Consider the following 24,954-nt stretch of genomic DNA (forward strand, 5'->3'; position numbering starts at 1 on the left):
CCAGAGTATGGTCATGTAATAACTCGTATCTAGCAATCATACTCGTATAGGCTACAACCACTCGCACCACCAAACACCCATACCAAAAAACAGAACAGTTGTATAGGCCACACCAATACTCAAGAAAGGAAGTGGTAGTAATCCGCTTTATTACGCACCCATGCCACGGACGTCCATCTGCAGTAGTATTTTGGAACATAATTATACTGTTTCCGAATATTATTTATTACCTCCAAGAAAACGATCCATTGACACATAATCCGCAAGGGTTCAGTATAATCGTTCTTGTGAAACAACTAGCTCTTTATTTTCATAAAGTAATGAGTGCTATCGACAGCAGATCTCAAACTGATTCCATATTTTTAGATTTCCAGAAGGCTTTCTCTCACAAGCGAGTTCTAATCACATTGCGTGCCTGTGCAGTATCGTCTTTGATCTGCAACTGAGTTCATGATACCCTGTCAGAAAGGTACAGTTCCTAGTAACTGACGGAGAGTCGTCGAACACAGCAGAAGTGATATCTGATGTTCCCAAAGGAGATATTTGTTGTGTTGGCAGAAGAGCCAACACCGTGCTTCTAATGGAGGCCGAAATGCACGCGTTTTAGCTCACGCAGGCTGGCGTGAGGAGGGAAGAACTATACTGACGTGAGGTCTGGAACATGACAAGGAATTAGAATTCAGAAAGCGGGCGTAATTAGTTTGATACTTAACTTTAATCCATTAATGATGAACCTCGCTCTTGACGGTACATGATTCACATTATTGTCTGTTCAGAATTCATTCTAATTACTGAATATGGCGCCTTGCTAGGTCGTAGCAAATGACGTAGCTGAAGGCTATGCTATGCAAATGAGAGCGTATGTAGTCAGTGAACCATCGCTAGCAAAGTCGGCTGTACAACTGGGGCGAGTGCTATGGAGTCTCTCTAGACTAGACCTGCCGTGTGGCGGAGCTCGGTCTACAAGCACCGATAGTGGCGACACGCGGGTCCGACGTATACTAACGGACCGCGGCCGATTTAAAGGCTACCACCTAGCAAGTGTAGTGTGTGGCGGTGACACCTCAGTATTAGAGACCCTCTACTGTTCCTAGTCTATAGAAACGCTTTAGGACACAATCTGAGCTGCCCACGTAGATTCTTTGCAGATGATGCTATCATTTATCGTCTAATAGTAGTATCAGAATGTCAAAACCAATTTCAAAATTATGTAGACGAAACATCGGTGTGGTGCGGCAAGTGGGAATTGTGACGCTAAATAATGAAAAATGTGAGGTCGTTCACATAAGTACTAAAAGGCATCCGTTAAACATCGGTTACACGATAAACCATACAAATTGAAAGGCTGTCAATTCAACTAAATGCCGGGTGGTTATAATTAAACTTTCCCTGTTTAACACGTTATAATATGGAAACTAATTGCTGTACGAGTACCAAACTTAGTAGCATTAATGTCCAGAGTATGTGGTGCATGATATCCATGCGTCACGGCGCCACCGTCCAGTTCCAACCATGGCCACCAGGTACCATGATTAGTCGTCGTGATTCACAGTCCATGCACCTGACCAGTCGCAGTGCACTTGTTGACGTGTGAACATGAGCTTGGACAAAAGGAGCCGGGCATTATTGGTGAAGCTCTGTTAGCAAAACAACAGTAATGCTGCAGCTGCGCTTCGAGAATATCGCCGGCAAAAAGGAATACGGAAGGGTCTTCTTTCTCCACCCACTGTGCAGAGCAGCTTCAGGAAGAGGTCGACGGTCGGTTGCACGACAGGTGGTTTATGAAATCGCTGTTGCTATGGCAGACAACGCTGCGCGCAATTCCCGATCGTTAGGCAGTGCGCGTGCTGTCTCATGACAGTCGAACATCCCGTGGTCCACTGTACGGAAGGTGCTTCAAACCGTTCTCAAATGGTATCCCTACAAGATCCATATCGTACAGCAGCTTGCACCACAGGATGCACAACGACGTGTTGACTTTGCTCTCAACTTTCTCACAAGGATCGATGTTGACGAGGGCTGGCCCTGGACCATCTATGGACAGACGAAGCTCATTTTTCTTTGACGGGTAAGATGAACACACAGAATTGCCAAGTGTGGGGATCTTCACCTTCAGTCACTGTGCATGAAGTTCCTCTGTATGGTGAACGTATCACCATATGCTGAGGCTTCGTGGCTACGTCCATCATTGGTCCATTCTTTTTTGAACGGGTTGGCGCTCAAGGACCAAAGACGTGCAGTGTGACTCTCCAGTGTTACTCCGATATCCTTCGCCAGCATGTCATATCCGCCCTACAGGAGAGAGACGCAATGAACTCAACAGTTTTCATGCAAGGTGGGGCCCCACCGCACATCGCTCGTGAAGATCACCTGCTTCTCCGAAACACATTTGGAAACGATCGAACTATCAGCCGATCGTTTCCAAATGCTTGGCCAGCGCGATCACCCGAAATCACTCCCTGTGATTTCTGGTTGTGGAGCTGCCTGAAGGGCAGGGTTTACCAGGGGAACATTCACACATATGCTGATCTGAAGCGCAGCATATCAAGAGAGGTAGCCAGCAAACCTACTTCGTTCTGCTAATGCAATCCTGCGCTTTCAAACTCTTCTGGACACTGATGGGCGCCATATTGAGCCCCTTTTATAGCAGTAATGGTACCGGTATTTAATGGTATGACGTACCATAGGAGCACATTCGAAGTATTCCAATTGAATTGATTCTGCATTATTTCTCTTCCTCGTGTCCTTGACATTAATGCTACTCCTCGTGTCCTTGACATTAACGCTACCAAGTTTGGTAGTCATACGGTAATTATTTTCCATGTTGTAACGTGTTAAATAGGGAAAGTTTTATTATAACTGCCCAGTATCTAAGGATAAGGGTTACAAACAACTTAAATTGGAATGATCACATAGCTAATGTTGTGTACGAAGGCAAACATAACTGCGTTCTATTGGCGGAACACTTAGGGAATGCAACAGAGACGGCTAAACGCAGAGTTTACAGTACGCTTGTCCGTCCTCTGCTAGAGTGTGGGTGTGCATTGTGGGATTCTTACAAGATAGTATTGGCGGAGAACATCGAAAAAGTCTGAAGAAGGGCAACACGTTTCGTATTATCGCGAAATAGGGGAGAGAGTGTCACGGTTATGAGCTGGAGTGACAGCCATTAAAGCAAAGGCGTTCTTCGTTGCGGCAAGTTCTCTTCACGTAATTTTAATCTCAAAATTTCTACCCCAAATTCGAAAACGTTTTTGAGCTATGCACGGCTCGCGTTTATCCCATTTATTGTTTGTCATCTTCTGTTACGGTACTGCCGCCTAGTTTTCTTATTCCACATACTGGCGTCACTAACTTCCTGCCTTACTTGCCCGTGAACTGGTCGGCTCGGGATGGACCAGCAGTGCAGTCGGGGATGGAGCGCTGGTGAGGCACCAACAGCCAGTGCTCGCCGACCGCTGGCGACACACATCAACTGTCCGACGGAGGGAGATTGGAGCGGGACGACCGTTGCTTGGTCGTTCGGTTGCTCGTCTTATCGCCGACGTATATTTGGTCCTTTCACCATTTCCGAGCCTGAGCGTGGAGCAGCGAGGAAATCTCCTTGGCGCGTTGTTTGGCCGGGCCTGCTGGCGGCCTCTATGCTGTGTTGGAGTGTGTGGTGCTGTTCCCATTGCTATGAGGTCCGTGGCTCACCAATCCTGAACATGAAAGTTGAGTTTTGACTTAATCTACCAGCAATTCATGACTGTGCACACTGTGTCGTTTGGAGTTCATTGACGGCTGTTAGGACATTCCTGTGAGGAACAACATGTGTTCTCAAGTTTGCAAATTTTAACCACCCTGTGGTGGAGTTTAACTGCACTTGGTTATTTGAACTGAAGTGCACCAGAATATTCTGCCTTGTGGCCATTAACATTCTGGTTCCCTACCCTGGCCATTGACATAAATTCAGACAGTGTATTTTCCTCATCGTGTTGTCACTGTCCAGCACGGTGTGTAGTTTGACAGCTCAATCACCCTGTACGGGTGATTCAAAAAGAATACCACAACTTTAAAAATGTGTATTTAATGAAAGAAACATAATACAACCTTCTGTTGTACATCATTACAAAGAGTATTTAAAAAGGTTTTTTTTCACTCAAAAACAAGTTCAGAGATGTTCAATATGGCCCCCTCCAGACACACGAGCAATTTCAACCCGATACTCCAACTCGTTCCACACTCTCTGTAGCATATCAGGCGTAACAGTTTGGATAGCTGCTGTTATTTCTCGTTTCAAATCATCAATGGTGGCTGGGAGAGGTGGCCGAAACACCATATCCTTAACATACCCCCATAAGAAAAAATCGCAGGGGGTAAGATCAGGGCTTCTTGGAGGCCAGTGATGAAGTGCTCTGTCACGGGCTGCCTGGCGGCCGATCCATCGCCTCGGGTAGTTGACGTTCGGGTTTCATAACTAACCTTTTTCGTAGGATTCTCCATACAGTTGATTGTGGAATTTGCAGCTCTCTGCTAGCTCTGCGAGTCGATTTTCCTGGGCTGCGAACAAATGCTTGCTGGATGCGTGCTACATTTTCATCACTCGTCCTTGCACAAACACCCATTCTCTGTAAACTGTTTATACCAACGTTTAATACACCACCTGTCAGGAGGTTTAACACCATTCTTCGTTCGAAATGCACGCTGAACAACTGTCGTCGATTCACTTCTGCCGTACTCAATAACACAAAAAGCTTTCTGTTGAGCGGTCGCCATCTTAGCATCAACTGACGCTGACGCCTATTCAACAGCGCCTCAAGCGAACAAATGTACAACTAAATGAAACTTTATAGCTCCCTTAATTCGCCGACAGATAGTGCTTAGCTCTGCCTTTTGTCGTTGCAGAGTTTTAAATTCCTCAAGTTGTGGTATTCTTTTTGAATCACCCTGTATATTAGGTTGTGGTCGCCAATACCTTCTACGTTGTTCCATTGAACTCCCTGTTGTGTGCTGGTCGGGAGAAGCATAGGTTACCTTGTCGGTGGGTCCGTTGATTGTCTGTCGGTTGGGTTGTTGTCGGATGATGAATGGTTGGCCCGACTGCCTGTCTCACCTAAGCGAGCGTTAGTGTTTGAATTCCAGGCCGAACCTCAACTTGTTCAAATGTGTGTCAAATCTTATGGGACTTAACTGCTAAGCTCATCAGTCCCTAAGCTTACACACTACTTAACCTAAATTACCCTAAGGACAAACACACACACCCATGCCCGAGGGAGGACTCGAATCTCCGCCGGGACCAGCCGCACAGTCCATGACTGCAGCGCCCGAGACCGCTCGGCTAATCCCGCGCAGCGACCCTCAACTTCTGAGCGCCCTTGGGTGTACTGCCTTTTCTTGTTTGTTCTTGTTGTTTGTACTTGTATGGCTTCTAGCCGATTTTTAGATTAAGGTTGTTTTGCCCGTAAGGCGTCAGATGGTTTGGGCCTTCAGCCTAATTTAAGAACTGTTTTACATAAAGCCTTTGGCATTTTTGAAATTAATGTTTTTGAGTCTTAAGTGTTGGGCCTTCAGCCGATTTAGAATTTAAGCTGTTTTGCTCTTAAAGTGTCAGATTCATGGGGCCTTCAGTAGATTTTGAATTAAAATTGTTCTGCTCTTAAGGTGTTAGATGGTTTGCGCCTTCAGCCAAATTTAAGAACTGTTCTACGTAAAGCCTTCGGCATTTTTAAAATTAATGTTATTGAGTCTTAAGTGTTGAGCCTTCAGCCGATTTTTAATTTGTTTGCTCTTAAAGCGTCAGATTCTTTGGGCCTTCAGCCTAATTAAGGAATTTTTTTAAGATAAGGCTTTGCCTTTTTAATTTCTGATTTTGGTTGAGCTTTAAGCTATTGGCTTTCAGCCGTTTTTAAATTAAAGTGGTCTTGCCCGTAAGGGATGAGATTGTATGGCGCATTCAGCCGCTAATTAAGTTCCAAAACAAAAGCTGTGACCTTTTTTTAATAAAATTTTTTTCTTGGGTCTTGTAATGTTTGATCAAATAAAAGTTATTTTGGCCCCTTTCCACAACTTAGACTACCTGTCCTGTCCTGCGGGTTTAGTAGGGCGCATCACTTTTGTTGGCACCCACATACATACACAGAAATAATCATCGCAATAAAATAACTCAGAGCTCGCACGGAAAGATTTGAATCTCCGTTTCGCCCACGTGCAGTTAGAGAGTGGACCGATAGAGATCAGCGCCAAAGTGGTTCGATGAACCCTCTGCCAGGCACTTAAGTGTGAATTGCAGAGTAGTCATGTAGATGTAGGTATGCATCATAAAATGAAAAGTAGGATATAAATGTTAAAACAGGTAGCACCAGCGCCGCATGCGTATCTACATCTACATGATTACTGTGCAATTCACATTTAAGTGCTTGGCAGAGGGTTCATCGAACCACAATCATACTATCTCTCTACCATTCCACTCCCGAACAGCGCGCGGGAAAAACGAACACTAAACCTTTCTGTTCGAGCTCTGATTTCTCTTATTTTATTTTGATGATCATTCCTACCTATGTAGGTTGGGCTCAACAAAATATTCGGAAGAGAACGTTGGTGACTGAAATTTCGTAAATAGATCTCGCCGCGACGAAAAACGTCTTTGCTTTAATGACTTCCATCCTAACTCGTGTATCATATCTGCCACACTCTCTCCCCTATTACACGATAATACAAAACGAGCTGCCATTTTTTGCACCCTTTCGATGTCCTCCGTCAATCCCACCTGGTAAGGATCCCACGCCGCGCAGCAATATTCTAACAGAGGACGAACGAGTGTAGTGTAAGCTGTCTCTTTAGTGGACTTGTTGCATCTTCTAAGTGTCCTGACAATGAAACGCAACCTTTGGCTCGCCTTCCCCACAATATTATCTATGTGGTCTTTCCAACTGACGTTGTTCGTAATTTTAACATCCAGGTACTTAGTTGAATTGACAGCCTTAAGAATTGTATTATTTATCGATTAATCGAATTCCAACGGATTTCTTTTGGAACTCATGTGGATCACCTCACACTTTTCGTTATTTAGCGTCAACTGCCACCTGCCGCACCATACAGCAATCTTTTCTAGATCGATTTGCAACTGATACCGGTCTTCGGACGACATTGCTAGACGGTAAATTACAGCATCATCTGCGAACAACCTATAAGAACTGCTCAGATTGTCACCCAGATCATTTATATAGATCAAGAACAGCAGAGGTACCAGGACGCTTCCCTGGGGAACACCTGATATCACTTCAGTTTTACTCGATGATTTGCCGTCTATTACTACGAACTGCGACCTTCTTGACAGGAAATGACGAATCCAGTCGCACAACTGAGACGATACCCCATAGGCCCGCAGCTTGATTAGAAGTCGCTTGTGAGGAACGGTGTCAAAAGCTTTCCGGAAATCCAGAAATACGGAATCAACCTGAGATCCCCTGTCAATAGCGGCCATTACTTCGTGCGAATAAAGAGCTAGCTGCGTGCACAAGAACGATTTTTTCTGAAACCATGCTGATTGCGTATCAATAGATCGTTCCCTTCGAGGTGATTCATAATGTTTGAATACAGTATATGCTCCAAAACCCTACTGCAATATTGTGGTGAATTGTGCATTAAAACATTTTTAAACTGGTGTGCCGTTTATTAGCACACTACTAAATCGTCCCTGCAACTCTAAACTAGCAGATGCAAGGATTTCCCGACTAATGACGCAATAAAGTTATGTAAGCCCTGGCTGCCACTGGAACAATGGCTCTGGAAAGCGTCACGTACCTCGGCATTTGAATATTTTGTTAGAATCGTGAAGGTTCGGTCACATGTGACATGCAGGGACATAGACATTGCAAAAGGGCATTTGAAAGCTGAGTCAGCTCAGGGAGACCTGACTGACATGAAAAAGTAATGAAATGAGTAGATGACGAACTATAGAAAACGGCCGCTTTGTTCTTACATTTAATGGCACAACATTCCCTGAGCAAATAGGGGAAGAGTACTTTCGAACGACAGTCAGGTCTTACGCCCAGTACAACGCAGTTTTTCAATTATCAGCACTTTGGCTACACCAGTGCATTGTCTGGAAACTACCTTGAGCAGTTAAACAGAGAACGGACTCGTAGCGATAACATTTTAGACCTTCTGGTGACAAACAGACCAGAACTATTTGAAAGAGTTAAAGCAGAACAGGGAATCATAGATCATAAAGCGGTTACAGCATCGGTGATTTCAGTCATAACTAGAAATATTGAAAAAAGGTAGGAAGATTTTTCTGTTTCGCAAAAGTGACAAAAAGCAAATTTCAGAGTACTTGACGGCTCAACACAAAAGTTTTATCTCCAGTACAGATAGTGTTGAGGATCAGCGGACTAAGTTCAAAACCATCGTACAATATGCGTTAGATGTGTATGTGCCAAGCAAGATCGTAAGAGATGGAAAAGAGTCACCATTGTACAACAGCCGAGTTAGAAAACTACTACGGAAGCAAAGGGAACTTCACGACAAACATAAACATAGCCACAGCCTTGCAGACAAACAAAAATTACACGAAGCGAAATGTAATGTAAGAAGAGCTATGTGAGAGGCGGTCAACGATTCTATGTACTGACTTGGCAGAAAATCCTATAAAATTTTGGTCTCACGTCAATCAAAGAAGTACATGGATCAAAACAAAATGTCCAGACACTCTGTGACCAAAGTGGTACTGAAACAGTGGATGACAGACTAAAGGCCGAAATACTAAATGTCTTTTTCCAAAGCTGTTTCACAGAGGAAGACTGCACTGTAGCCCCTTCTCTAGATTGTCGCACAGATGACAAAATGGTAGATATAAATAGATGATAGAGGAATATAAAAACAATTAAAATCGCTCAAATGAGGAAAGGCCGCTGGACCTGATGGGGTTCGATTTTACACAGAGTACGCGAAGGAACTTGCCCCCCTTCTTGCAGCGGTGTACCGTAGGTCTAGAGGAGCGTATCGTTCCAGAAGATTGGAAAAAGGCACAGGTCATCCCCGTTTTCAAGAAGGGACGTCGAACAGATGTGCAGAACTATAGACCTATATCTCTAACGTCGATCAGTTGCAGAATTTTGGAACACGTATTATGTTCGAGTATAATGACTTTTCTGGAGACTAGAAATCTACTTTGTAGGAATCAGCATGGGTTTCGAAAAAGACGATCGTGTGAAACCCAGCTCGCGCTATTCGTCCACCAGACTCAGAGGGCCATAGACACGGGTTCCCAGGTAGATGCCGTGTTTCTTGACTTCCGCAAGGCATTCGATACGGTTCCCCAGAGTCGTTTAATGAACAAAGTAAGAGCATATGGACTATAAGACGAATTGTGTGATTGGATTGAAGAGTTCCTAGATAACAGAAAGCAGCATGTCATTGTCAATGGAGAGAAGTCTTCCGAAGTAAGAGTGATTTCAGGTGTGCCGCAGAGAAGTGTCGTAGGACCGTTGCTATTCACAATATATATAAATGACCTAGTGGATAACATCGGAAGTTAACTGAGACTTTTTGCGGATGATGCTGTAGTATATCGAGAGGTTGTAACAATGGAAAATTGTACCGAAATGCAGGAGGATCTGCAACGAATTGCGCATGGTGCAGGGAATGGCAATTGAATCTCAATGTAGACAAGTGTATTGTGCTGCGAATACACAGAAAGAAATATCCTTCATCATTTAGCTACAATATAGCAGGTCAGCAACTGGAAGCAGTTAATTCCATAAATTATCTGGGCGTAGGCATTAGGAGTGATTTAAAATGGAATGACCATATAAAATTTATCCTCGGTAAAGCAGATGCCAGACTGAGATTCATCGGAAGAATCCTAAGGAAATGCAGTCCGAAAAACAAAGGAAGTAGGTTACAGTACACTTGTTCGACCACTGCTTGAATATTGCTCACCGGTGTGGGATCCATACCAGATAGGGTTGATAGAAGAGATAGAGAAGATCCAACGGAGAGCTGTGCGCTTCGTTACAGGATCATTTTGTAATCGCGAAAGCGTTACGGAGATGACACACAAACTCTAGTGGAAGACTCTGCAAGAGAGACGCTCAGTAGCTCGGTACGGGCTTTTGCTGAAGTTTCGAGAATATACCTTCACCTAGGAGTCAAGCAGTATATTGCTCCCTCCTACGTATATCTCGCGAGGAGACCATGAGGATAAAATCAGAGAGATTAGAGTCCACACAGAGGCATACCGACAATCTTTCTTTCCACGAACGAGACTGGAATAGAAGGGAAAACCGATAGAGGTACTCAAGGTACTCTCCGCCACACACCGTCAGGTGGCTTGCGGAGTATGGATGTAGATGTAGATGCAGATTCTACCAGATAGGCAAGAGCAGCAAATTTGGTAATGCTTTCCACGCTGTAATCATTTCTACGTCCCTTCAAAAGTGCACTCCTCGTTGTGGGCACCACGAGGCCTAGAGAAAAGACGACATCTTACATTCGCTACTTCATTTGCTTCAGTTATCAGCACAAACATAGTCAAATAACTCCCACCTCAATTTATAATTGCAGTTGCCTGCTGGTTCCTCCAGTCAGGTACGATTGATTGGAGATACCAACATTGTTGAGGTTCCTGCATATCAGCAGAAAGACACGAGAAAATAGTGCCATCCAACTTCCGCAGTCTCCTTCAAACGAAAAAAATTTGTCTGTGCAAAAAAGAGTTGCAAATCGTGAAACCTTCCAGATCTATTTCACTTCACGGTTCTAATGACTGCGCTTCAGACAGCGGAAAACCACGTGAAATGGCTAAAACAAAAGAACCCCAAGGCACTCACACTGAACAGCCTACTAAAGCTCCACAAGAAGAATTTTCCGATTTTGCCCAGTTGAAAATTTCAGAAGTGCATCCACATATTACCTAGTCAGAGAAATGCACACATACCTACAGAAACATTATGTACACTCAAACAACAGAAGCATACAAAAACAGATGCAAAAACATCAAGGACATCTGCATCCCCAGAACAGCCATATACACATCAATTCTTGTCATATCCGTGTACGTAAATATCCTCACTACTGAAACTATCAACATCATCAAACAACTATTAGAACAACAGAAAAACATTGCCAAATCCACACATATAAGAAATAGTTGGCGCTCTAAAACGAATAACAGAGCAAAACTATCTCATTTGACGACCAGTACTACTCACAAAAAGGTGAACTTCTCATAGGTCACCAATCAGTGAATTCCTAGCCAACTTCTTCCTCAATCACTTTAAAATCAAAATATTTGAAATAGTAGTAAGACCCAAACAATACAGGCAAGTATTGCTATTCCCTCTATATTCAGAAAAGTCACGCCCACCACCAGCACAGTCATACACAAATACTGATATCGTTCGATTGTGTGCAAACTAGCTGGTTTCCAATAATGCAGTACAGACTGAACAAAACTCCTCCCAGTAAAGACAATTACAAAAACTAATTACAGATAATCAAACAAACAGCTATAGAGTAGGGATATAGTACAAACATTATAGAGAAACTGGATCACAAAATGGAAACAAAAACAAAAGGGACAACTAGCACACAAAAAAATAAACAGCTCATCACTCACAGATGCACAGAACACACATGAACAAGAAACATCCTTAGCAACAAGCAGATGATACACTCTCAGTTTTTAGAGAACTGCTCAAGTCTAATTGGTGATAAACAGCCTGTTGTTGGTATATTCGTTGACCAATCAAAAGCCTTTGATATGGTCGACCATAAGCTACACCTCACAAAACTTGAAAAATTTGGAATCAGGGGTACTGTCCACAGCTCCTCCAATAGCTATCTGCATGAAAGGAGACAATATGTAGAAATCAGAAACCCCAAGGATTCTACCTGTTGCAGATCAGATATCCTAAATACAACTTGTGGTGTCCCACAGCAGTCTGTTCTTGGGCCAATCCTTTTCACATTGTTCATCAATGACTTCTCAGAAAACACCCATAGTGCTAATTCTTTTGTGTGCTGATGATACAAATATTTTAATTTCCAGCACAGAAGATGTGCTTCAAGAAATAGTCAGTGAAACCACCTATTATATAAAATCTCGGTCTGAGGCAAACAGACTGCTAATAAACACTCAGAAAAATGTAACCATGAACTTTCACACAGGGCATAAAGTTACCCCCTTCAATGCAGACATACATATTTGCAGTGTTCAAAGCACCAAATTCCTTCAACTAACCATCAGTAGTAGGCTAAAGTGGAAACTTCAGGTAGAGATAGTTGCAAAGAAGCTCATCGAAATGTGTTACTGACTCAGATCAATAAAAAAGACTCAGCGAGGATGGACATTTTGAAGCTCGTATACCATACTCTGTTTGAATCCATTATGACCTACGGTCTTCTTTTATGGGGAAGTAGTTCTGAACGCAATACAATTTTCTTATTACAAAAACAAGTGGTCAGATTAATGGCATTAAAAACAGAACTGTAAACCATTGTTTAAAGCATTAAAAATCCTGCCAATGCCTTGCCTTAATATAATGGAACTGGTTTGTTTTGTAGCACAATATTTAGGAACTCTACACAGAAATGTAGATTGCCACACACATGACACTAGAAACTATCCTCAGTTAAAAATTATAGCACACAGCACCAAATTATATGCTGATAGTGTTAAATATGTGGGCATAAAAATTTATAACCATCTCCCAATGGAGATCGAGACATTTAATAATGTGAAGGAAATGAGAACAAAACAAAAACAAATGTTATTAAATCACTGTAATTACTCTGTTCATAAGTTTCTTGACACAAAATTCTAATTTCCTGTTAAAGCTCGTGTTCTTATATATAAAGTAACTCTGTATAAATTGCTACTTTTTCTGTCCATGCTCTATGCATTTGTATGCAAACCTAAACTTTGTAGTACACAAGTGAGTTTTCCATTTGTAATGTATTTTTAATTTATTCTTTTGAAGTTTCATGTTATTTGTTCTGTCCATGATCTGTACTTTGTATGCAAACTCGAACTCGTTAACACAGAAGTTACTGTCTTTCTTTAGTAATGAATTTAAGTGTATATGGTACTTTTGTTTTTCCATGTTATTTGCTTTTTTATATATACTTTTGAATTACCATGTTACTTCTTCTGTCCATGTTATATACTTCTTGTGTATACTTGAACACTTTAATACAGAAGTGTGTCACATTTATTGTTTTACTTTAGAAATGAATTTTAAATGTATGTAGTACTCTTGTATTTCCATGTTATTTGCTTATATGTTTCTTTCCCTTAATTATGTGAACTTATTTATAAATATTGTGCATTTCTGAATTTTTTTAGAAATACTGTGCATTTCTAAATTTTTTTCAAGATATCCACCTACATGCTTTTTTTGTTTCTTGGCATTACATATGTATTATATGAACATTTATATGATTATAATATCACTGTCATAATCATTTTAACCATGTATCATCTTATCTCCATTATTGACTTCTCCTATATCATAATGTGCTTCTCTGCACACAATGTATGATATACAGGATAAATAAAATTACAACTACAATTACAATTACAACAGCAACAACGACAATAAAGCAGCCCATAGGATAGACTACATACCCAAATACAAGGGCTTGAAAATAGCCTACAGAACATAATTCAATACAGAGAAAACTAAAGACAATCAACACAAACACAGAAAAAAGTCATGTCTGGTATTAACCATCTGACACGCCAAGACTGCAAGTCTATTTATATAGGACAGACAAGATGAAACCTTAACACCAGATACACAGAACGCAGAAGAGCATTAAAAAGTAAAAGCTGTCATTCTATATTTGCTGAATGTCTTATGGACTTACGACACAGCCCGACAGACATCAAAACTGACTTGAAAAATCTCGAATGCAACAACAGCCCCCCCTCCACACTCACACAAAAGCCAATAATTGAAGAAAACTATCAAATACAAAAAGCCACATCTGAAGGAGAACAAATAATAAATGAATACACAGCATTCTGCAACGGACGTCTGTTCTCTGACCTGAGAGAAATATCAGACACCACCAACCAATAATCATACCCACAAACCCTCACAAACACGCCCCCCCCCCTCCCAGACACACATCAAAACTGAGTAATTAAACAAAACCCACAAACCTTCAGTTTCTTACACACACCCACACACGCACACACACACACACACACACACACACAGAATGGTAGATATGCCTCACAAAGATTCAAAACTCCCAGCCAGAACACATTCAACTTGTTTTCGTAGTTTGTAAACAGTGACAGTGGAAGTTACATACTGCAGGCCTTCACAGTGAAGGTAGTGGGAAACCAGAAAAAGTGAAGCATATTTCCAACACACACACACACACACACACAGTCTTCCAGATAGAATTAGTTAATGTTAGGTCTAACTTGCCAACACACACACACACACACACAATCTTCCAGATAGAATTAGTTAATGTTAGGTCTAACATTAACATTCCCAGTCGTAAAATTTCCAAGTAAATAATTTTTCTACATTAGATTCGGTAAGTTGCAGATGACTAACTGTGAAACAAAACACGCGCAATAAAGAACATAAAACTCAGGAAAACCACAGCATGTGGTAACAAGGTACACATACAAAACTGTTTTTCAAATTTATAAATATTGTTTTAAGAACTCAAATTTATGTGTATACAAGTAGTAAAGAGCACTTTTCCCTTTTAAGAGAAAGAAAATAAAAGCTCATTGACGATGCTGAAACATCAGCGAAAGATGTCTGGGAAACAGAAGAAAAGATAAACCTGTGTTTCGCTCCAGGTGGACCGCCTCAACAAATAAATTGATTTGTAACAAAACAAGGACACTATGAAAATATGCTTTTTCATGATGGCGGCAGTGACTAATCATGCCCTGCGCAGGACGATGAGAAGCACTTTTCATGTCGTACAAATTGTACAGACAAAAAAGATATCTATTACTTTAATAAACTGTTTTCAAATTCCACAAGTTAGTTTGCCTCAAGAATTCGAGACCATCAGTTATTTTGATGTACTGATACAATGTTTTGTGGGAATATTGTATTACCAGAGGCCAACAGTGGGGTGTTATAATGTATAACTGAATCCACAAGTGTGGTACATGTCTTGCCGAACTAGGCGTAATGTAGGTGATGCTTATGGGATCCATGTTTAGATTGAGATGACATATTTGCTCTGGTAACAGTTATAAATAATTTCAGACAACGAAGAATATCCGCTGTGATAAGTATGTATGTCAGCATCGAATCATAGCTGAAAGGCAGTCAGATCGCTTAACGGTATTGATTTTTGGGGCTTATTCATTTAGTAAAGGGGGTATCTGTTATCAAGGCAATTTTATGTGACTCTTAATGACCGCTACTACAAGTAAAAATGCTGTTTTTAGAAACACCACACAACAGAGTATATGATTGTTTCTGGAAATTGTCTTAAATGATTAATTATGTCAATTTATGCTCTTAACATGTTTTTATTCCTCTTGAATGTCAGTATTCTTTTATAAAAAGGGGAAAATGAAATTCAAATATTTTGAAAGCCCGCTAAAACGCTCCATTCGAGTCATGTGATGTCTGTGACTTCACTGGCTAGCTCGCTGCTGCTACTGTCATACCGCTAATTCAAAGTGATGTTTTGGAATGAACGTTTCGAGAAATGAGTTAGAAATGTTATGTAGTACCATATAAAAATGCATATATAAAACTCCAGAGAAATTATTTTTGAGTTTTCCAGATAATGGGAAGGTGCATAAAATGTGGTTGCACTGCACTGGCAAATTGCCACCACTTCGACGCACAAGTTCATTAACTTCATGAAAAATGTGTTGTAATGTGAAGTTAATATTAAGTTACCTCCGAGATATGGTCTCCCAGTGTTACATTCGTCGAAATTAAATCTACTAGCGAAAACTGTCGTCTTGTCCAACAACAACTCAACTATTTGGTAGCTCAGTTGTTAGAAGGGTAGATCGTCTAATTTTATAAGATGATGTCCATAGATCGCTGGTTTGAGTGTAATTCGAAAGAACGTTTTAACAAATCTGTAAAACGACTCGAAAGTCCTCTCATATGAAAAGCAAATCATCATTACAAAACTTCACCACACCGATCAGAAACAGAACATTATTGTGTTTTACATGCTGTTTACATGCGCTTACGGTTTCCAATCGCTGTTCGCACACGCCACGTTCAAAAAGATATGTTCTAGTTAATGTGACCACTCACCTTTTACTTTATTAGAAACAATGCTTTTATCTTCGTGCTGTCCAGCTAGGATCCTTATTGTTTAAACTTTTGCAGTTTCATCATTTTACATAAAGATGAAGTATGTCTGCTTCAGACGCTAACGTTAGTTTATACTCAGAAACATCACAGCCCTTACGTTTGTGTCAACTGCATGTTGTACACACTTTATATGCACTATGTGATCAAAAGTATCCGGACACCTGGCTGAAAATCACTTCAAGTTCGTGGTGCCCTCTTTCGGTAATGCTGGAATTCATTGTGGTGTTGGCCCACCCCTATCCTTGATGACAGCTTCCTCTCTCGCAAGCATACGTTCAATCAGGTAAGGGAAGGTTTCTTGGGGAATAGCAGCCCATTCTTCACATAGTGCTGCACTGAGGCGAGGTATCGATGTCGGACGGCGTTGCCTGGGACGAAGTCGGCGTTCTGTGTAGGCCAGTCCATTACAGGGATGTTATTGTTGTGTAACCACTCCACCATCCCCGAATTGCTCTTCAACAGTGGGAAGCAAGAAGGTGCTTAAAACATCAATGTAGGCCTGTGCTGTGATAGTACCACGTAAAACAACAAGGTGTGCAAGCCCCCTCCATGAAAAACACGACCACATCATAACAGCAGCGCCTTCGAATTTTACTGTTAGCACTACACTCGCTGACAGATGACATTCAGTAGGTATTCGCGATACCCACGCCCTGCCATCGGATCGCCACATTGTGTACCGTGATTCGTCACTCCACACAACGTTTTTCCACTGCTCAGTCGTCCAATGTTTACGCTCCTTACACCAAGCGAGGCGTCGTTTGGCATTTACTGGCGTGATGTGAGGCTTATGAGCAGCCGCTAAACCATGAAATCCCAGTTTTCTCACCTCCCGCCTAACTGTCATAGTACTTGCAGTGGATCCTGATACAGTTTGGAATTCCTGTGTGATGGTCTGGATAGGTCTGCGTATTACACATTATGGCCCTCTTCAACTGTCGGCGGTCTCTGTCAGACAATAGACGAGGTCGGCCTGTACGCTTTTGTGCTGTACGTGTCTCTTCAAGTTTCCACTCCATTATCACATCGGAAACAGTGGACCTAGGGATGTTTAGGAGTGTAGAAATCTCGTGTACAGACGTAGGACAAGTGACACCCAATCACCTCGCCACGTTCGAAGTCCGTGAGTTCCGTGGAGCGTCCCATTCTGCTCTCTCACGATGTCTAATGACTACTGAGGTCGCTGATATGGAGGACGTGGCAGTAGGTAGGAGCACAATGCAGCTAGTATGAAAAACGTATGTTTTTTGGGGGTGTCCGGATATTTTTATCACATAGTGTACCTCCGTATAGCCTCATCGTCCTACACCTCGTTGTACTGTGGGGGTATGGCGATGTCTTCACGACTAGCAATGCTTTCCAAAAAAAGTGAATTGTTTGTTCGCAAAGTAAATGCATTTATCCACTGTTGTCCATTCCTCAGACTAAACCTAATGTGAAGCTATATACAATACATCCGATGGAAACAACTATTACAATCATTTCTTGCTAACGCTGTTTTCGTATTTCGTCTAAAACTTTTAAAAACACATGACGAAGATTCGAACATGTGACTCCTTATCTACAGCCAGAACGCTATCCGTTGCGCTACCGAACGCCTGCTTAACGCATCACCAAGGGAATTAACAGTAAGTTTTGCCAAGGATAATTTTATTGTACTTTTGGTCGAAGCTCATGACTGATATTCGACAATCTAGTTATAATACACGGACCCATTTGCAAAAGTTCTACAATTGCTTAGTATTGAGTGAGTTTAATGATGTTGTAGGGAGTAGGGAAAGAACGTCCGTCGTTGCACATATCGCCGTGGGTGGAGCGTACAACGCATCAAGTTCCACAAGGCTTCCTCTATGAGCGATGACGAAATTCCTTTCTAGTGTTACTTAAAAGTTGTAATTGCTTTTTCCATCGCTAAATAGCTAAACTGTTTGCAAAAAAAGAACGTAATAACCTCGTACTTCAGCTAGTGCTCCTGTAACACACACTCAGGTTTGTCCTACTAGTCTTTGACGTCACCAGAGCAGCAGCCAATAACAGAGTGTTTTTGATCACGTGACCATACTTGAAATTTAATAACTTTTAAGCCTTAATTGCATAAACATAACAGATATTTTGTGAGACTATTGACAGTATGTTGTTGTTGTTGTGGTCTTCAGTCCCAAGAGTGGTTTGATGCAGCTCTCCATGCTACTCTATCCTGTGCAAGCTTCTTCATCTCCCAGTACTTACTGCACCCGACATCCTTCTGAATCTCTTGGTCTCCCTCTACGATTTTTACCCTCCACTCTGCCCTCCAATGCTAAATTTGTGATCCCTTGATGCTTCAGAACATGTTCTACCAACCGGTCCCTTCTTCTTGTCAAGTTGTGCCACAAACTCCTCTTCTCTCCAATTCTATTCAATACCTCCTCATTAGTTATGTGATCTACCCATCTAATCTTCAGCATTCTTCTGTAGCACCACATTTCGAAAGCTTACATTCTCTTCTTATCCAAACTATTTATCGTCCATGTTTCACTTCCATACACGGCTACAATCCATACATGGCTACACTCCATACAAATATTTTCAGAAACGACTTCATGACACTTAAATTTATACTCGATGTTAACAAATTTCTCTTCTTCAGAAACGCTTTCCTTGCCATTGCCAGTCTACATTTTATATCCTCTCTACTTCGACCATGATCAGTTATTTTGCTCCCCAAATAGCAAAACTCCTTTACTACTTTAAGTGTCTCATTTCCTAATCTAATTCCCTCAGCATCCCCCGATTTAATTCGACTACATTCCATTATCCTCGTTTTGCTTTTGTTGATGTTCATCTTACATCCTCCTTTCAAGACACTGTCCATTCCGTTCAACTGCTCTTCCAAGTCCTTTGCTGTCTCTGACAGAATTACAATGTCATCGACGAACCTCAAAGTTTTTATTTCTTCTCCATGAATTTTAATACCTATTCTGAATTTTTCTTTTGTTTCCCTTACTGCTTCCTCAATATACAGATTGAATAACATCGGGGATAGTCTACAACCCTGTCTCACTCCCTTCCCAACCACTGCTTCCCTTTCATGCCCCTCGACTCTTATAACTGCCATGTGGTTTCTGTACAAATTGTAAATAGCCTTTCGCTGCCTGTATTTTACCCCTGCCATCTTCAGAATTTGAAAGACAGTATGCCAGTCAAAATTGTAAAAAGCTTTCTCTAAGTCTACAAATGCTAGAAACGTAGGCTTGCCTTTCCTTAATCTATTTTCTAAGATAGGGTCAGTATTGCCTCACGTGTTCCAACATTTCTACGGAATCCAAACTGATCTTCCCCGAGGTCCGCTTCTACCAGTTTTTCCATTCGTCTGTAAAGAATTCGCGTTAGTATTTTGCAGCTGTGACTTATTAAACTGATAGTTCGGTAATTTTCACATCTGTCAACACCTTCTTTCTTTGGGATTGGAATTATTATATTCATCTTGAAGTCTGTGGGTATTTCGCCTGTCTCGTACATCTTGCTCGCCAGATGGCAGAGTTTTGTCAGGACTGGGTCTCCCAAGGCCGTCAGTAGTTCTAATGCAATGTTGTGTACTCCCGGGGCCTTGTTTCGAGTCAGGTCTTTCAGTGCTCTGTCAAACTCTTCACGCAGTATCGTATCTCCCATTTCATCTTCATCTACATCCTGTTCCATTTCCATAATAGTGTCCTCAAGTACATCGCCCTTGTATAGACCCTGTATATACTCCTTCCACCTTTCTGCTTTCCCTTCTTTGCTTAGAACTGGGTTTCCATCTGAGCTCTTGATATTCATACAAGTGGCTCTCTTTTCTCCAAAGGTCTCTTTCATTTTCCTGTAGGCAGTATCTATGTTACCCCTAGTGAGAAAAGCCTCTACATCCTTACATTTGTCCTCTAGCCATCCCTGCTTAGCCATTTTGCCCTTCCTGTCGATCTCATTTTTGAGACGTTTGTATTCCTTTTTGCCTGCTTCATTTACTCCATTTTTATATTTTCACCTTTCATCAATTGACGGTATATGCTATTTAAATATTATAATCAGTCAGTAACAACAATCCGAACCATATTTTTAACATATGAAAATAGCCCAATGCACAGTGGGGATCGATCACAGCTAAGAAGAAAGGGAGGGAGGGAGAGGGAGAGGGAGAGAGAGAGAGCGTGTGTACTCACCATCAGCGGCGGGTGAGAGCAGCAGCCCGTGGCAGATGATGGAGCCGGCGCTCTCGCCGAAGATGGTCACGTTGTCGGCGTCGCCCACAAAGGCGGCGATGTTACGACGCACCCAGTGTAGCGCCGCCAGCACGTCGCGCAGACCCATGTTGCCGGGACACGCCGCGTCGCCCGTTGTCAGAAAGCCTGCCGTGCAAACACACAGGCGACGGGGCGGTCAGCCACCACATGAACAGCGTTTGAGGAGACGGTTGTGGGCTTCGGATTGGATGGAGTTGAGATGAGGGATCCAGGTGAGGTGACAGTCAATGGTGAGGCCAAGGTAGGTGAGGGTGGGGGTGAGGCGGACAGGACGGGCGCAGACATTAAGGGAGAAATCCAGGAGCCGGAAGGAGCGAGTGGTACAACCTACGATGATTGCCTGGGTCATGGAAGGATTGATGTTCAGGAGCCACTGGTTACACCAAGCGGCAGAAAGGTCAAGGTGATTCTGGAGAAGCCACTGGGACCGTTAGAGGGTAGGAGCGAGGGCGAGGAATGCGGTGTCATCGGCATATTGCTAGAGGTGTACTGGAAGGGGGGGGGGGGGTTGGGGCATATCTGTCGTGTACAGGAGGTAGAGGAGAGGTAGGGACAGTGTAATGCTATGGGGGTCATTCACCTGGGGTTCCATGGCTCCTGTGGTATTAATAGAAGACAGCTGTGAACTGCGTGAACATTACTGCCTACCACCTGCATCCCTTCATGATCAATGTCTTCCGTGACAGCAAGGACATCTTTTAGCAGGGTCAGTGTCCACGCCACAAGGCCAGAATAGTAGTTTGGGGAAGATGATAGAAAACTGGCGTTGATGTCTTGACCACCAAATTCGCCTGATCTGTACTCCACAGAGTAGGTGGGGCGCCAACTTCACGGCTACGAACAACCGGCCCACATTTTAAGATTTTAAAAAAATGTTTAAAAATTTTAAAAGCTTTTACATGAGAATGTGAAAGTGTCAGTACTCACGTAACTAAAACATTAGAGCGGAGAAGCTCGGAATCTTTTTGCCCAAGACTCGATGTCCGCGAGAAAACAAACATCGCTAAAAGGCGGTGTGTCACAGAATAGAACAGCCGGAGTCCAATATAGTGGATGGGTCCTAATCGGATGACACCATAGCGATCCATTGGTAAGGAGAAAATACAGATGAATACTATTACGACCTAATTTTGGGCCATGATGAAAAACCAAGAAGTGGTTGCCACAAAATGGAGGGTGTTCTCAAAATGTTCAAATGTGTGTGAAATATTATGGGATGTAACTGCTACGGTCATCAGTCCCTAAGCTTACACACTACTTAACTTAAATTATCCTAAGGACAAACACACACACCCACCCATCCCCGAGGGAGGACTCGAACCTCCGCCGGGGTCAGTCGCACAGTCCATGACTGTAGCGCCACAGACCACTCGGCAAACCCCGAGCGGCAGGGATGCTCTACCTGGACCAAATCCGTCTAGTAAATAGTTATGGAAGGGAAAGCAGATCCCCAAAATAGCACTTACCGCTTTTCCCTATCTATACGGAATCGCGAACAGGGGACGCAGCCGCGTGCTGTGTCATAGTGACGGCAAGATAGTAAACAGCTTGCCTGCAGACGCCTCGCGCACGCTCTGATGATGGGCGGGCTCGACCTAATGATTGATGGTCTCTTGGGGGATACACGAATGGTGAATGAGAACAAGGAATGTTGGGATAAAAAGTATAAAAACTTTTCTTTGAAAAGCAATCTGCAGAATAACAATATGATGGTATGCTTTGTTTAGGACCCATCCACTATATTGAAATCCAGCTGTATCATTCTATACCTTTTAGCGGTGTTTTGTTCTGACGGAAAACGAATGTTGGATAAAAAAGTTCCGAGCTTTTTCGCTCTCATGTTTTAGTTATGTGAGCACTAACGTTTTCATATTCCCATGTAAAAGTTTTTAAAATTTTTAAACATTTTTGTAAAAGTAATTTACCTTACCAGTGTATATCTAAGGGTTCTTATTCCTTCTGTATTTATTGTTATGCAGATGTTCACCTAAAGATGTTGTTTTTAGTGCCACGAAACCGGTAGTACTCCAATAATAAATGACTAAACAAAACAGAAGCGGTGTATTAACACCCAAGACACATAGAAGTGTTAGAAGATACGGGGTCTTCAGCAATAGATGCTGTATTCAATACTGCATGCAATTCAGCCTGATGCATTGTAGCGAAGACCCTCTGCGGCCTTCCACTGCCTACATTGTAGGCCAGCTTTGTGCATGATTTATGGAAGGGCGATTAATTGCAATTAGTCGAATAATCGTAATTACCCTGGTAATCGATTATGGCTACATTTCTTTAAAGCCAACGCATTTTGCATAATCTATCATCGTTACGACTAGTGGTTTCAACATTTCATTTTTGTGCATATGCAAAATGAAGCAATGAATGAAAATTTATACGAAGTTTGGGAATCGAACCCGAGTCTCCTGGTCACTGAGCAGATGCACTAACCACTACGCCACACTGACACAATGGTTTTGCATAACTGCACGGACTAACCGAGCACGCGTGCCTCCTCAGTCCAAATTCCCATTCATGCTTCAGCATGGGGAATACGAAGTTGGATGAGTACGAGACCCGGATCGGCTCCGGGCCTCGGTACAAATTTTCTTGCATCGCGTTAGCCTGTATATACACGTCACAGATGTTTTGGACTTGAAAAGGTCTCTGGATCCATATTGCTTCATTTCTTTTTTGTATTGAACCTTTTTGAGTGGTGACTTGCTTTCTATAGCTTGACAACGGAAAGAAGAGCGACTCTCCCCTAGTATTCATCGTGAAATGCCGGCACATTTCGGAACACTTCGTGTCGACTGTGCCCCGTTTACGATTGCTGCCAACATCATCACTAGTGGCTGTAAACTTAGCGCGGCATTGTTGACTCTCGATCACAGAGCACCATGTTCTATCCCCAGTTGAGTCAGCGACTTTTTTCTCTTGGAACTGTGTGTGCAGCGGGCGGCTGCAGAGTGGCTTCGCTACAATTCGAATACTTTGTGGCGCGTGTGGGCTTTTGTATGTGTATGCGTGTGTACGTTACTGTAAAAGTAAGGTGATTGGTGAATCCTAGAATTAACTGGCGAAACCTAAGACTTACCATTGCGGTTTGGTAAAAGTCCGAAATTTCTTATTATATGCATAGATATCAAACTTTTACCAAGAGACGTTAAATCTTAGGATGTACCCATACCAAATGGTAAATCAGTGTTCATTAAAAAAAACATCTTAACATTTTACTGAAACAGTTTCTATTTATTGTAAATGTATGTATTTTAAACACTGTTGCATTCCAATGTGGTTATAACGAGCAGTATTCCATATTAGTGAAAATGTTGTAAAAATGTTACCTTGTGAGCGTTAATTTTTGTTACAATAAGGCTGACTATTGTGGCATTTCGAATTACGTAATATGGAATATGGAAGACGATTTACACAAGCATTTTTTAGTTGAACACTTTATAAGCAATGGCACTTTTTGAACCTTTGTCCTCCAACAAAACATTGTTTGGCAACCACTTCCCGTAGGCTAATTTCTTCTCTTGCTGCTTCTTCGACGTTGATCAAATTTTCCTTGCAAAATGTAAGTTGGTACCCAATGTACAATGACTTCAGTGTGCCAGCTTTTGTACCAAGTTCATAAAATTCGTCATTCTGAATATTTATCTTTACTGCTATTGAAGATTTTGCATCAATTTTTGCCCTGTCTACATCCGGTATTTTAATTCTCACATTCTGTCCAACTGAAGGTTTTAGAATTTTGTTACATGAGGCTGCTTTCATTTTCTTTGCATGCAATTGAAGACCTTCTTTGGCAACTTCTTGGATCCGTTTCACTTTATTAACACTGTTGGAAGTTGTCAGCGTCTAGTCACAACCATCAGCTGGTGCCGGTTTGTCGTTGTTAACTGTCTTCAAATCCCGTGTTTCAGTTGCTTCCTCACCTGCTTCAGCCGCGCTTTCTATATCTGTTCCTTCTTTTCCAGTACTTGATTCACTAGCATCAGTTCCTTGGCTGACATTTTCTGTTCCCTGTGAGTCATTGGAAGTGGTGTTTAACATTGTTCCCAAGTCTTCTTCAGTGTTTATATCTTTTATTAAACCACGTGGAACAACTGAGGTCGCAATGCCTATTTTCATTGGAACCCCAAACATGGCTTCATATGGTGAACATCTGATCCCTTCATGATAAGCCCTATTTTTCATTGCTTGGCCAAACCTCAGCCCTTCACTTGATTCCATCCAAGTTGATAACATATTTTCAATATCTTGATTTGTTCTTTCGACTGATCCCTGAGACTGACTGTGTGCCTCGGCTTCCTGTGGACTATCTTTATATCACTCCACAATCAACATAAACGTTTAATGACTTGGTTACAAAACAC

General features: G+C 42.1%; 1 protein-coding gene across 1 annotated transcript in view; it reads right to left on the reverse strand.

Annotated features, from left to right (window-relative positions):
- LOC126263529 (juvenile hormone esterase-like) overlaps positions 1-24,954 on the reverse strand; it is a 462,481-nt gene that overhangs the window by 216,130 nt on the left and 221,397 nt on the right. Inside the window, exon 4 of the mRNA XM_049960623.1 lies at positions 20,495-20,680. Coding sequence (XP_049816580.1) covers positions 20,495-20,680 — 186 coding nt within the window. The remainder of the gene's footprint in view (positions 1-20,494; positions 20,681-24,954) is intronic.

Source organism: Schistocerca nitens, chromosome 6 (genome assembly GCF_023898315.1).
Source record: "Schistocerca nitens isolate TAMUIC-IGC-003100 chromosome 6, iqSchNite1.1, whole genome shotgun sequence".
In the NCBI taxonomy this organism is placed as follows: domain Eukaryota; kingdom Metazoa; phylum Arthropoda; class Insecta; order Orthoptera; family Acrididae; genus Schistocerca; species Schistocerca nitens.